The following is a 14693-nucleotide window of genomic DNA, read 5'->3' as shown; positions in this document are numbered from 1 at the left end:
TGTGTGCGGCCAGCAACGAAAGGAGGACGTGTGTGCGGCCAGCAACGAAAGGAGGACATGTGAAAGGCCAGCAACGAAAGGAGGACGTGTGTGCGACCAGCAACGAAAGGAGGACATGTGTGCGGCCAGCAACGAAAGGAGGACGTGTGTGCGGCCAGCAACGAAAGGAGGACGTGTGTGCGGCCAGCAACGAAAGGAGGACATGTGAAAGGCCAGCAACGAAAGGAGGACGTGTGTGCGACCAGCAACGAAAGGAGGACATGTGTGCGGCCAGCAACGAAAGGAGGACGTGTGTGCGGCCAGCAACGAAAGGAGGACGTGTGTGCGGCCAGCAACGAAAGGAGGACATGTGAAAGGCCAGCAACGAAAGGAGGACATGTGAAAGGCCAGCAACGAAAGGAAGACGTGTGTGCGACCAGCAACGAAAGGAGGACATGTGTGCGGCCAGCAACGAAAGGAGGACGTGTGTGCGGCCAGCAACGAAAGGAGGACATGTGAAAGGCCAGCAACGAAAGGAGGACGTGTGTGCGACCAGCAACGAAAGGAGGACATGTGTGCGGCCAGCAACGAAAGGAGGACGTGTGTGCGGCCAGCAACGAAAGGAGGACGTGTGTGCGGCCAGCAACGAAAGGAGGACATGTGAAAGGCCAGCAACGAAAGGAGGACATGTGAAAGGCCAGCGGACGAGAAGAGGACGTGTGTGCGGCCAGCAATGAAAGGAGGACATGTGTGCGGCCAGCGGACTAGAAGAGGACGTGTGTGCGGCCAGCAATGAAAGGAGGACAAGGGTGCGGCCAGCGGACAAGAAGAGGACATGTGTGCGGCCAGCGGACGAGAAGAGGACGTGTGTGCGGCCAGCGGACGAGAAGAGGACGTGTGTGCGGCCAGCGGACGAGAAGAGGACGTGTGTGCGGCCAGCGGACGAGAAGAGGACGTGTGTGCGGCCAGCGGACGAGAAGAGGACGTGTGTGCGGCCAGCGGACGAGAAGAGGACGTGTGTGCGGCCAGCGGACGAGAAGAGGACGTGTGTGCGGCCAGCGGACGAGAAGAGGACGTGTGTGCGGCCAGCGGACGAGAAGAGGACGTGTGTGCGGCCAGCGGACGAGAAGAGGACGTGTGTGCGGCCAGCGGACGAGAAGAGGACGTGTGTGCGGCCAGCAATGAAAGGAGGACATGTGTGCGGCCAGCGGACTAGAAGAGGACGTGTGTGCGGCCAGCAATGAAAGGAGGACAAGTGTGCGGCCAGCGGACAAGAAGAGGACGTGTGTGCGGCCAGCGGACGAGAAGAGGACGTCTGTGCGGCCAGCAATGAAAGGAGGACATGTGTGCGGCCAGCGGACGAGAAGAGGACGTGTGTGCGGCCAGAGGACGAGAAGAGGACGTGTGTGTGGCCAGCAACGAAAGGAGGACATGTGTGCGGCCAGCAACGAAAGGAGGACGTGTGTGCGGCCAGCGGACGAGAAGAGCACGTGTGTGCGGCCAGAGGATGAGAAGAGGATGTGTGTGCGGCCAGAGGATGAGAAGAGGACGTGTGTGCGGCCAGAGGATGAGAAGAGGATGTGTGTGCAACTAACGGATGAGAAGAGGACATGTGTGCGGCCAGCGGAAGCGAGGAGGACGCGTGTGTGGCAGGTAGATGTGAGGAGGACGCGTGTGCAGCAGATAGATGTGAGGAGGACGCTTGTGCGGCAGGTAGATGTGAGGAGGACGCGTGTGTGGCAGGTAGATGTGAGGAGGACGCGTGTGCAGCAGATAGATGTGAGGAGGACGCTTGTGCGGCAGGTAGATGTGAGGAGGACGCGTGTGTGGCAGGTAGTGTATACACGGTCAGTGTGGGTGGGTTATGACACTGACACAAGCACCTCTACCTTTAGGGAAGCTGATATCTAGAGCGACATCATAAGACTCTGCAAAGACATGGATGTTCTCCAGCTGCACAATTCCCAGAATGTTCTCAACGTCTGAAACCTGAAGAGAACATGGAAGAGTACATGAGAAGACAGCCAGCCTCACCGGGAGCCTCGGCCAGGACATCCACCATTACCTCTAGACGGATAAACTTCTTGATGTTGGTGGCTTTGCCTGCCTTGAAGTAAAGCTGTAAGCCATACTCAGAGCGAGGTGCCACAATACCCTGGTTCTGAGACACCGAGAAATCATCGCCCAGGTTCTCCAGACCCGTCACTCTCCAGGCAGCTGGTAAGAAGGTGCTATTCCTGAGGAAGACTGTTTTGGTGTCTTTCCTGTGAACAAGTAGGGAATTAATGGACTGGGGGACTCCACAATGTCAGAGATCATTCCCCGAGAGCCAGCAGCATCTCCCATGCCCAGAATAAATCCACAGGTCTCATAGAACCGGCGGTGACAGCCACAGAACCGGCGGTGACCGCCACATCAAAGCTTCAATGACTACACCTGGGAGCCAATAAGTGGCAGCCCTGCCGGCGGGGAAGCAGAGGGCATCTGAGGGTGGTCCCAGATTCATTTCTCCCCTCTAGATATGATCTACTCACCGATGCAGCAGCATCTTCTCAAAGTGAACCTGCTTGCGATCGAGCTCCAGCTCGGGGCGGACACCTCTGCAGCACACATGGAAGATGACAGGCTCAGGGTTGTCCTTGATGCAGCACACGATATTATCGTCAAACACACCGGGAGCGGTGGGATAAGCCCATAAGGAGAGCTCCTGGACAGAGAAGACACAAGGTCACCGCTGCCGGTATCTGGCTGCACGCTCCGCTCCGCATCCTCCTAACACTACATTGTGGTAAGGAAAGGCACGGAGAGCGCGGGAACCAGAAGACCCTGAACCACAGGACAGACCCCGACAGAGATGTCACAGATCACCATCAGCCCTGAGCTGTGTGTCTTTACACTGCAGCCCCGCGTCATGGCAAGCAGCCCCACGTCATGGCAAGCAGCTCCGTGTCAGTGCGCGCAGCCCCACGTCAGTGCAAGCAGCCCCACGTCAGTGCAAGCAGCCCCGCTTCATGGCAAGCAGCCCCACGCCACTGCGCAGTCCCGCGTCAATGCACGCAGCGCCGCGTCAGTGTATTTAGCATCTTGTGAGTGTGTACAGTCTCTACAAGCACACCTGCTTTTCGCCGGGCTTCAGGCTCATGTTTGGAGGGTCCAGGATGAAGGTTGCAGCTTTCATGTCAAACTGGAAGCACAATGTGACGTCAGACTCCAGAGGCGACACATTGCAGATGGTCACTTTCTCCATGTTCTCTGGATATTGTCCAGCTTTATATCTACAGAGAAGAAGCAGAACACAAAATATTGTCTGCAAGACCTCGGAGCTGCAGACAGTCGCCATCATGGCCATGCAAGACCTCGGAGATGCAGACAGTCACCATCATGGCTATGCAAGACCTCGGAGATGCACAGTCACCATCATGGCCATGCAAGACCTCGGAGATGCAGACAGTCGCCATCATGGCTATGCAAGACCTCGGAGATGCAGACAGTCGCCATCATGGCCATGACAGACCTCGGAGATGCAGTCACCATCATGGCCATGACAGACCTCGGAGCTGCAGACAGTCGCCATCATGGCCATGACAGACCTCGGAGCTGCAGACAGTCGCCATCATGGCCATGACAGACCTCGGAGCTGCAGACAGTCACCATCATGGCTATGCAAGACCTCGGAGATGCAGACAGTCACCATCATGGCCATGCAAGACCTCGGAGATGCAGACAGTCACCATCATGGCCATGCAAGACCTCGGAGATGCAGACAGTCACCATCATGGCCATGCAAGACCTCGGAGTTGCAGACAGTCGCCATCATGGCCATGACAGACCTCGGAGCTGCAGACAGTCGCCATCATGGCCATGACAGACCTCAGAGATGCAGACAGTCACCATCATGGCCATGCAAGACCTCGGAGATGCAGACAGTCACCATCATGGCCATGCAAGACCTCGGAGTTGCAGACAGTCGCCATCATGGCCAAGCAAGACCACGGAGCTGCAGACAGTCGCCATCATGGCCATGCAAGACCTTGGAGCTGCAGTCACCATCATGGCCATGCAAGACCTCGGAGATGCAGACAGTTGCCATCATGGCCATGCAAGACCTCGGAGATGCAGACAGTCACCATCAGGGCCATGCAAGACCTCGGAGTTGCAGACAGTCGCCATCATGGCCATGACAGACCTCGGAGGTGCAGACAGTCGCCATCATGGCCATGACAGACCTCGGAGCTGCAGACAGTCGCCATCATGGCCATGCAAGACCTCGGAGCTGCAGACAGTCACCATCATGGCCATGACATACCTCGGAGCTGCAGACAGTCGCCATCATGGCCATGCCAAACTTCGGAGCTGCAGAAAGTCGCCATCATGGCCATGCAAGACCTCGGAGCTGCAGACAGTCACCATCATGGCCATGCCAGACCTCGGAGGTACAGACAGTCGCCATCATGGCCATGCAAGACCTCGGAGCTGCAGACACCATCATGGCCATGCAAGACCTCGGATCTGCAGACACCATCATGGCCATGCAAGACCTCGGAGCTGCAGACACCATCATGGCCATGCAAGACCTCGGATCTGAAGACACCATCATGGCCATGCCAGACCTCAGAGCTGCAGACACCATTATGGCCATGCCAGATCTCAGAGCTGCAGACCATCGCCATCATGGCTATCTCCTCATGTCATAAATGTCACAGCTGCACCTTATTACACCATCCTTTATCAGAACCATGTGACTGATGACATCATGAGCACTTCCTTTGAGGTCATGTTTTCAGCTCTGCTATGCAGCACCAGGATCTTTTGGGTGTAAATCATTTACTGGATTCGTAGTTGGCGTTCATTGTGCCCCTGAACTGATTGTCAAACATTTGGGGGGTCTGTGCATCCAGAGCAGTGATCGTGCAGTTGGCAATAAAGCTGCTGGAGTCAGACACAGCTGACAATTTACAGGAGTTTGTCCATTACTTAACATTCCCTTAAAAGCTGTTTTTTCAGTGCTGCTCTGGCTCTTTAGTTTATATTCACGTGCTGCAGTGTTAATGATGTCGGTGCCGTTCTCACCTGTTATTTACGTCACGAGCCCTGCAGGCAATCAGCAGTGGTCAGGGGCTGCTCCGCTCACACGTCCAGGGGACCATGGGAGGGGGGGCCCCAGCAGACTATTAGTGGTTGCTGATTGGCAGCGGGAATCACGTAATCACCACACACTGGCACGCGAGCACTGGGAGACCCGGTGCCAACATTGGGGGCACTGTGCCGATGCAGGAGGTGAATATAAGCTTCTTTTTTTACTTGGGGGACTACAGCATTGAAGTAGGTGATGTAATAGACAACCCCTTTAAGGTCATAGTTACACGTTTTTTCATGAACTGTGACCAGTGGTGATATCCAGGCATCACAATCTGTGGGTTGAGAGGCTCAGGCAGAACTAGAGGCCGTGGCCTAGTGTAAGTGACCAGTTGGAGCCATCAGGGCCACTGTTCTTTAATCCGATCAGCAGAGATCTCTGCCCGCTCCTTTAAGGCTTCCCTGATTTAGACAGGACATTTCCCCCACCGGCGGGCACATTCCTGGTTTAGTGACTCCTGCATTGAGCAGGGGGGTTGGACACAAGGACCCTGGAGGACCCTCCAACTCTAACATTCTAAGATTCTATGACTCCTGGCACTGGAGACTCACTACAAGACATGAGAGCGCTGGCATTGCCCACCAGACTGCTCGCATCCCCCGCACACAGCTTGGTGCCTGCCAGACCTCCCATGAAGGTCTGTGCCACCATCTGGGTTCCCGTCTGGTCACCGTCACCTTCTGGAAACCTTGGCACTCACTTGTCTCGACTTTTACCGCACAGCAGAGGTCCGAAGTCAAAGGTGGCAGTGCTGAGGATGAACGTCTTGTGGACAATCTCGTTGCTCTGGATTTCCTTCTTGCGATGTGGAAAGACAATCCTGCAATCAGAGGTCCAGACTCAGCTCATCGTCCTACATCTATGTATACCCCCTTGTGTTAATGGCAGGCCGCATGATATGGAAGGTACCTGGCCCTGTGAGTGGGGACAGGTGGGGCCCCCATGTTCCTCCAGGACGGTCATGCACTGAAATGTCGCCATCCAGTTAACTACCACTAATGAGGGAGGGTCCGCTGCCCCACACTCAGTGCTCAGGCCCCTCCATCTCCTGCTGTGAGAGTCTATTATTTGGGCACTTTCTGGCAGAACGTGAGGCGGTGGCATTATTAAGGGGTCTGGCTCAGGGCACGACTCCGGGGGGGACAGCTCGTGGTGCACGGCTCGCGGTGGCAGCTGTGATGATGAAGCTCTTACTTTGGCTCTCTACTGATGGTGGGGAAGGCGCACACTCCGCGGCAGTACAGCTGGTATCTACGTCGGGTCCCAACTAGCTCAAAGTTCAGGGTTAGATCGAAATTCCCAGTTTGGTTTGAGTGGAATTGGATGCGCAGAGGCACTTCTCCCCCGGCAGGGACCACCCAGCGGAATATCCCGAGGCTGGAGACAAAAGAACGATGAGCGGGGCTACAGCTCAGCATCACGGGCCGATGACTGTCCTGACAACATTCTCACCGAGGTGACCTCTCGGGCAGGGCTTCTCCTGTGACACTGCTGCGGTCCATGTCGGAGAGCGGCGTCCTGGCGCCGGGCGGTGGAGATCGGCTCTCCAGGTTCTGCTGCATCTTGCGGAGGGAGGAGGAGCGGCGTTTCTCTTTTTGGCTCTCGTGGCCGGGGTCCGTAGCTTTGTCCTTCTTGCTCCGGCTCTTGGTGGGGGTCACTTGTTCTTCCTGAAATGATAGATAGCCGCCATCCCAATCACACAGACATACAAGCGGGAGACCCCTTGCAGACCGTAGAGACAACTGCAGGGGCGACAGAGCTGCCGCTGGCACTGGTCGTGTGATGGCGACATCCCTCAACATGGAGGATGTAAAGCACAGCCACCATGGTGAGCAGCGGGGTCATGTGCGGACCACCAGCTGGTGATGTCTGCAGACCCTGGAGCTCCCGTTACTGACAGCCCTATAGGACAATCTAGGCCTGGCATTGCTGTCCTGACGGACCTCCTTATCTGCACAGGCAGACCATATGGCAGCCGACTTACCTTCAGCAAGGGGATGGGGGGCACAGGCTCCGGCTCAGGTTCTGGATCCTTCTTCTCTTCAGTAATGACATTGGGGTCGTCAGGAGAAGCGGCAATGAAGGAGAAGTGGCCGAGCGTCTCTGGGTCACTAGACATATTACTCCTTTCAGGGAAGGAGACGACTGAGAAGAGGTAAGGTGGGGGAACGGGTGGGCCGGATGGGCCGAGACCTAAGCCTTCGAGCACCTGTCAGGAGCAGTAAGGTACATAGGGAAGTGTGTGACTATGTGGTACATGGTACACTGCCGTCGTTACTAGCCATGGAGGGACAGACGGCGTCCACTCACCTCATCTGCTGAAGGTAGGAAGCCACTCTGCAGAACAGTCTGACTGGTGTCAGGACCACCCGACACGCGGAGCTCATAGTGCGGGACCCCCACACCCATCTTCAGCTCCTCCTCTAGATTCTCCTGCCCTTTCTTCTCTGGGCCCACGTGGACCCCCGCTTCCTCCGCCGTGGCTCTCAGCTTCTCCAGCCGCTCCTTCTCTGCTCTTTCTTTCTCCGCCTTCTCTCGTTCCAGTTTCTCCTGCCGTTCTCGATCTTTCCGGTACTTCTTACCGGACGGTGCCTGCCGCTCGGGTGCCTGCTCCTCCCCCTCATGTTGCCCATCTTGTGTAGTTGTAGGTGGTATTAGGACCCCCTGTACACGGTCCCAGAACGTCAGGATGTGTAGGACCTCCTTCTGGGAGGACTCGTACATCTTGAACTTCTGCAGCAGTGGCTTCTCGCTGTCGCTCGCGGGCTCCTTGTCCTCCTGGACACTCACATGCTGGAGAATCTCGCGGTTCTTCTTTTTTCTTCCGTCGTCACACTCATTGTGCACAGAATCGGTTCGGTTCACTGAAGCTTTTCGCTCAGATCCTGAGTCCAAGCGGGGTTCTGTTTTCACAGCGAGCAGATTCTGAGGCTGACGAGAGAAAGATGGGGTCAAGACACTGCGGGAGGTGCAGGGGTCACGACCCTACGGGGGTGCAGGGGTCACGACACTGCGGGGCGTGCAGGGGTCACGACACTGTGGGAGGTGCAGGGGTCACGACACTGCGGGGCGTGCAGGGGTCACGACACTGCGGGGCGTGCAGGGGTCAAGACACTGCGGGGCGTGCAGGGGTCACGACACTGCGGGGCGTGCAGGGGTCACGACACTGCGGGGCGTGCAGGGGTCACGACACTGTGGGAGGTGCAGGGGTCACGACACTGCGGGGCGTGCAGGGGTCATGACACTGCGGGGGATGCAGGGGTCAAGACACTGCGGGGCGTGCAGGGGTCACGACACTGCGGGGCGTGCAGGGGTCACGACACTGCGGGGCGTGCAGGGGTCACGACACTGCGGGGCGTGCAGGGGTCACGACACTGCGGGGCGTGCAGGGGTCACGACACTGCGGGGCGTGCAGGGGTCACGACACTGCGGGGCGTGCAGGGGTTATGACACTGCGGGGCGTGCAGGGGTTATGACACTGCGGGGGATGCAGGGGTCAAGACACTACGGGGCGTGCAGGTGCCACGACACTGCGGGGCGTGCAGGGGTCACGACACTCCGGGGCGTGCAGGGGTCACGACACTGTGGGAGGTGCAGGGGTCACGACACTGCGGGGCGTGCAGGGGTCACGACACTGCGGGGGATGCAGGGGTCAAGACACTGCGGGGCGTGCAGGGGTCATGACACTGCGGGGCGTGCAGGGGTCACGACACTGCGGGGCGTGCAGGGGTCACGACACTGCGGGGCGTGCAGGGGTCACGACACTGCGGGGCGTGCAGGGGTCACGACACTGCGGGGCGTGCAGGGGTCACGACACTGCGGGGCGTGCAGGGGTCACGACACTGCGGGGCGTGCAGGGGTCACGACACTGCGGGGCGTGCAGGGGTCACGACACTGCGGGGCGTGCAGGGGTTATGACACTGCGGGGCGTGCAGGGGTTATGACACTGCGGGGGATGCAGGGGTCAAGACACTACGGGGCGTGCAGGTGCCACGACACTGCGGGGCGTGCAGGGGTCACGACACTGCGGGGCGTGCAGGGGTCACGACACTGCGGGGCGTGCAGGGGTCACGACACTGCAGGGCGTGCAGGGGTCACGACACTGCAGGGCGTGCAGGGGTCACGACACTGCGGGGCGTCCAGGGGTCACGACACTGCGGGGCGTGCAGGGGTCACGACACTGAGGGGCGTGCAGGGGTCACGACACGGCGGCGGATGCAGGGGTCACGACACGGCGGGGCGTGCAGGGGTCACGACACTGCGGGGCGTGCAGGGGTCACGACACTGCGGGGCGTGCAGGGGTCACGACACTGCGGGGCGTGCAGGGGTCACGACACTGCGGGGCGTGCAGGGGTCACGACACTGCGGGGCGTGCAGGGGTCACGACACTGCGGGGCGTGCAGGGGTCACGACACTGCGGGGCGTGCAGGGGTCACGACACTGCGGGGCGTGCAGGTGCCACGACACTGCAGGGCGTACAGTGGTCACGACACTGCGGGGCGTGCAGGGGTCACGACACTGCGGGGGATGCAGGAGTCAAGACACTACGGGGGGAGCAGGGGTCACGACACTGCGGGGGGTGCAGGGGTCACGACACTGCGGGGGGGTGCAGGGGCCACGACACTGCAGGGGGTGCAGGGGTCACGACACTGCAAGGGGTGCAGGGGTCACGACACTGCAAGGGGTGCAGGGGTCACGACACTGCGGGGGGGTGCAGGGGCCACGACACTGCGGGGCGTACAGTGGTCACGACACTGCGGGGCGTACAGTGGTCACGACACTGCGGGGCGTACAGTGGTCACGACACTGCGGGGCGTACAGTGGTCACGACACTGCGGGGCGTACAGTGGTCACGACACTACGGGGGGTGCAGGGGTCACGACACTACGGGGGGTGCAGGGGTCACGACACTGCGGGGGGGTGCAGGGGTCACGACACTGTGGGGGAGTGCAGGGGTCACGACACTGTGGGGGGGTGCAGGGGTCACGACACTGCAGGGGGGTGCAGGGGTCACGACATGGCGGGGGTGCAGGGGTCACAACACTGTGGGGGGGGGTGCAGGGGTCACGACACTGCAACCAGTGTGGTCCAAGAAAGACAGCAAGGGCACTGTGATGGCAGCAGTGTTGTGTCAGGGCAGCGGTGGGGGCAGATATTGTGTCGGGGGCAGTGTTGTGTCGGGGCAGCGGTGGGGGCAGATATTGTGTCGGGGGCAGTGTTGTGTCAGTGCAGCGGTGGAGGCAGATATTGTGTCGGGGGCAGTGTTGTGTCAGAGCAGTGGTGGGGGCAGATATTGTGTCGGGGGCAGTGTTGTGGGCAGATATTGTGTCGGGGGCAGTGTTGTGTCAGTGCAGCGGTGGAGGCAGATATTGTGTCGGGGGCAGTGTTGTGTCAGTGTAGCGGTGGGGCCAGATATTGTGTCGGGGGCAGTGTTGTGTCGGGGCAGCGGTGGGGGCAGATATTGTGTCGGGGGCAGTGTTGTGTCGGGGCAGCGGTGGGGGCAGATATTGTGTCGGGGGCAGTGTTGTGTCAGTGTAGCGGTGGGGGCAGATATTGTGTCGGGGGCAGTGTTGTGTCAGGGCAGCGGTGGGGGCAGATATTGTCTCGGGGGCAGTGTTGTGTCAGGGCAGCGGTGGGGGCAGATATTGTGTCGGGGGCAGTGTTGTGTCGGGGCAGCGGTGGGGGCAGATACTGTCTCGGCGGCAGTGTTGTGTCGGGGCAGCGGTGGGGGCAGATACTGTCTCGGGGGCAGTACCTGCTTGTTACCAGCCTGACTTTTCTTCCCCTCTTTCTCAGAGTCCCGGCTCTTTCCTCTCTTGCTTTTCCTCTTCTGCTCCTCTTCCTCTCTTTGCTTCGCCAGTTCTTCTTGCAGCCTTCGCTCCTGCTCCGCTCTCGCTTGCCTTTGTTCTTGCTCTCTGCACCCAAAGGAGAAACACTCAGCACCCAATGGCTAAACGCAGGTGGAGAAGACAGTATAAGATTTCAGCGGAATGGAGATCAGACCTTTTCTTGCGCTCCTTCAAGGCTCGGAGACGCAGTCCATCGATACGCGCTTTCTCGTCCGCCGGTAACTGATCGTACTCTTCCTCATCCATCTCCTCCATGTTGGCTTTTTCCTGGGCCTGAATCTGAAGCTGCTCCTGTTCTATATTAGAAACAAAACACCAAAAAAATCCTTTAGTCGTATTTACCGGCAAATCCAAAAATACAAATAAATCTCCATTCTCAAAGCGGTCCCTGGGATATACAGTCATGGCCGGAAGTGTTGGCAACTTTAAAACTGTTCCAGAAAAGCTGGGTTTTATAAAGCTGGAAATTGGCATCGCCAGCCTTTCCTAACGATGATAGTGAACAAGCCGCAACCCTAACGGCGAAGTAAGGTCTGAATACAAAATACATATTGAGTACAACAATAGAATATTTATTAACTGAAAAAACACCATACGAGAAAAACAAGAAAAAAAACAATGGGCGAGTAGCAGAAAAGGTGGGTGGGCCCAGCCGGGTAACAGAAAAGGTGGGTGGGCCCAGCCGGGTAACAGAAAAGGTGGGTGGGCCCAGCCGGGTAACAGAAAAGGTGGGTGGGCCCAGCCAGGTAGCAGAAAGGTGGGTGGGCCCAGCCAGGTAGCAGAAAGGTGGGTGGGCCCAGCCAGGTAGCAGAAAAGGTGGGTGGGCCCAGCCGGGTAGCAGAAAGGTGGGTGGGCCCAGCCGGGTAGCAGAAAAGGTGGGTGGGCCCAGCCGGGTAGCAGAAAGGTGGGTGGGCCCAGCCGGGTAACAGAAAAGGTGGGTGGGCCCAGCCAGGTAGCAGAAAGGTGGGTGGGCCCAGCCGGGTAACAGAAAAGGTGGGTGGGCCCAGCCAGGTAGCAGAAAGGTGGGTGGGCCCAGCCGGGTAACAGAAAAGGTGGGTGGGCCCAGCCAGGTAGCAGAAAAGGTGGGTGGGCCCAGCCAGGTAGCAGAAAGGTGGGTGGGCCCAGCCAGGTAGCAGAAAAGGTGGGTGGGCCCAGCCGGGTAGCAGAAAGGTGGGTGGGCCCAGCCGGGTAGCAGAAAAGGTGGGTGGGCCCAGCCGGGTAGCAGAAAAGGTGGGTGGGCCCAGCCAGGTAGCAGAAAGGTGGGTGGGCCCAGCCGGGTAACAGAAAAGGTGGGTGGGCCCAGCCAGGTAGCAGAAAAGGTGGGTGGGCCCAGCCAGGTAGCAGAAAGGTGGGTGGGCCCAGCCGGGTAACAGAAAAGGTGGGTGGGCCCAGCCAGGTAGCAGAAAAGGTGGGTGGGCCCAGCCAGGTAGCAGAAAGGTGGGTGGGCCCAGCCAGGTAGCAGAAAAGGTGGGTGGGCCCAGCCGGGTAGCAGAAAGGTGGGTGGGCCCAGCCGGGTAGCAGAAAAGGTGGGTGGGCCCAGCCGGGTAGCAGAAAAGGTGGGTGGGTCCAGCCGGGTAGCAGAAAAGGTGGGTGGGCCCAGCCGGGTAGCAGAAAAGGTGGGTGGGCCCAGCCGAGTAGCAGAAAGGTAGGTGGGCCCAGCCAGGTAGCAGAAAAGGTGGGTGGGCCCAGCCGGGTAGCAGAAAGGTAGGTGGGCCCAGCCAGGTAGCAGAAAAGGTGGGTGGGCCCAGCCGGGTAGCAGAAAGGTAGGTGGGCCCAGCCAGGTAGCAGAAAAGGTGGGTGGGCCCAGCCGGGTAGCAGAAAAGGTGGGTGGGCCCAGCCGGGTAGCAGAAAAGGTGGGTGGGCCCAGCCGGGTAGCAGAAAAGGTGGGTGGGCCCAGCCGGGTAGCAGAAAAGGTGGGTGGGCCCAGCCGAGTAGCAGAAAAGGTGGGTGGGCCCAGCCGGGTAACAGAAAAGGTGGGTGGGCCCAGCCAGGTAGCAGAAAAGGTGGGTGGGCCCAGCCAGGTAGCAGAAAGGTGGGTGGGCCCAGCCGGGTAACAGAAAAGGTGGGTGGGCCCAGCCAGGTAGCAGAAAAGGTGGGTGGGCCCAGCCAGGTAGCAGAAAGGTGGGTGGGCCCAGCCAGGTAGCAGAAAAGGTGGGTGGGCCCAGCCGGGTAGCAGAAAGGTGGGTGGGCCCAGCCGGGTAGCAGAAAAGGTGGGTGGGCCCAGTCGGGTAGCAGAAAAGGTGGGTGGGCCCAGCCGGGTAGCAGAAAAGGTGGGTGGGCCCAGCCGGGTAGCAGAAAAGGTGGGTGGGCCCAGCCGAGTAGCAGAAAGGTAGGTGGGCCCAGCCAGGTAGCAGAAAAGGTGGGTGGGCCCAGCCGGGTAGCAGAAAGGTAGGTGGGCCCAGCCAGGTAGCAGAAAAGGTGGGTGGGCCCAGCCGGGTAGCAGAAAGGTAGGTGGGCCCAGCCAGGTAGCAGAAAAGGTGGGTGGGCCCAGCCGGGTAGCAGAAAAGGTGGGTGGGCCCAGCCGGGTAGCAGAAAAGGTGGGTGGGCCCAGCCGGGTAGCAGAAAAGGTGGGTGGACCCAGCCGGGTAGCAGAAAAGGTGGGTGGGCCCAGCCGAGTAGCAGAAAAGGTGGGTGGGCCCAGCCGGGTAACAGAAAAGGTGGGTGGGCCCAGCCGGGTAACAGAAAAGGTGGGTGGGCCCAGCCGAGTAGCAGAAAAGGTGGGTGGGCCCAGCCGGGTAACAGAAAAGGTGGGTGGGCCCAGCCGAGTAGCAGAAAAGGTGGGTGGGCCCAGCCGGGTAACAGAAAAGGTGGGTGGGCCCAGCCGGGTAACAGAAAAGGTGGGTGGGCCCAGCCGGGCTTTATGGTATACGTTACTTGCTGTGATCTCTGTACTATTACATCTTCAATGGTCATCATTCCTTTTTGCTGTTATTCTCATAATTAATTTATGAGAGTCACATGGATTATATTGTGTATCCATTAATATCTACTATATTCTTTTGACCGCAGGTTTGTGGGTCATCTTGGGTATCGGCCATCAGTGCTATTTGTTATCTATTCTTGTACTCTGCCTGTCTTTATCATAAGGAGCAGATGCACAGTGGGTGGACTCTCACTCATTGAGGGTTCTCACTGGGTTTTTACTTGTGTTTTAATGTTTTTTGGGTTATTTTGTAATTATGCATATTTAATAAAAATGTATATATTTGTATGTATTAATTCTCTGGGTGATCACTGCTGCATGGTATACCCTCTTATTTTTATTTATTCATTATTGTATTTTCTGGTATACCGCATGTAGATCCCCTTCATTGGATGGTGCCCTCCATTTATATATCTGCTCCATGCTCTGGACACTGCGCTGACAGACACAGCTGCCCTTCTTGCCAGAGCTCGCATTGATGTGCCATCCTGGATGAGCTGCACAACCTGAGCAACTTCTGTGGGTTGTAGACACCACCTCATGCTCCTGTACCTCTAAGGGTAAGAGCAATGACAAAATGCAAAAAAGTGACCAAAACAACAGCCAAAAAGGATGAGAACAGAGAAATGGTCTGTGGTCACCACCTGCAGGACCGCTCCATTATAGGGGGTATCTTGCTAATTGCCGATCATTTCTACAAGTTGTCTGTTCCATTTCCACAACAGCAGGAGAAATGGATTCACAATCAGTGTCGCCTCATAACTGAACGGGTAGATTTCACAGAAGTGAGATTCATTTGGAGTTA

The 14693-nt window shown here is 58.3% G+C and overlaps 1 protein-coding gene across 3 annotated transcripts in view; it reads right to left on the bottom strand.

Moving 5' to 3' along the window:
* HYDIN (HYDIN axonemal central pair apparatus protein) overlaps positions 1–14693 on the bottom strand; it is a 313905-nt gene that overhangs the window by 59111 nt on the left and 240101 nt on the right. For all 3 annotated transcript variants that reach the window (XM_073659829.1, XM_073659831.1, XM_073659830.1), the window contains exons 44-54: positions 11120–11261; positions 10872–11031; positions 7427–8047; positions 7101–7325; positions 6569–6783; positions 6311–6493; positions 5817–5936; positions 3095–3254; positions 2514–2686; positions 2045–2243; positions 1869–1968 (exon numbers count right to left, since the gene is read on the bottom strand). In XM_073659829.1, the coding sequence (XP_073515930.1) occupies positions 1869–1968; positions 2045–2243; positions 2514–2686; positions 3095–3254; positions 5817–5936; positions 6311–6493; positions 6569–6783; positions 7101–7325; positions 7427–8047; positions 10872–11031; positions 11120–11261 (2298 nt within the window). The remainder of the gene's footprint in view (positions 1–1868; positions 1969–2044; positions 2244–2513; positions 2687–3094; positions 3255–5816; positions 5937–6310; positions 6494–6568; positions 6784–7100; positions 7326–7426; positions 8048–10871; positions 11032–11119; positions 11262–14693) is intronic.

The sequence above is a fragment of the Phyllobates terribilis genome, unplaced genomic scaffold (assembly GCF_046119375.1).
Source record: "Phyllobates terribilis strain yellow unplaced genomic scaffold, ASM4611937v1 Scaffold_14__1_contigs__length_39327217, whole genome shotgun sequence".
Lineage (NCBI taxonomy): Eukaryota > Metazoa > Chordata > Amphibia > Anura > Dendrobatidae > Phyllobates > Phyllobates terribilis.
Note: the sequence above shows the minus strand (reverse complement) of the source record. Positions and strands in the feature narration are given on the sequence as shown.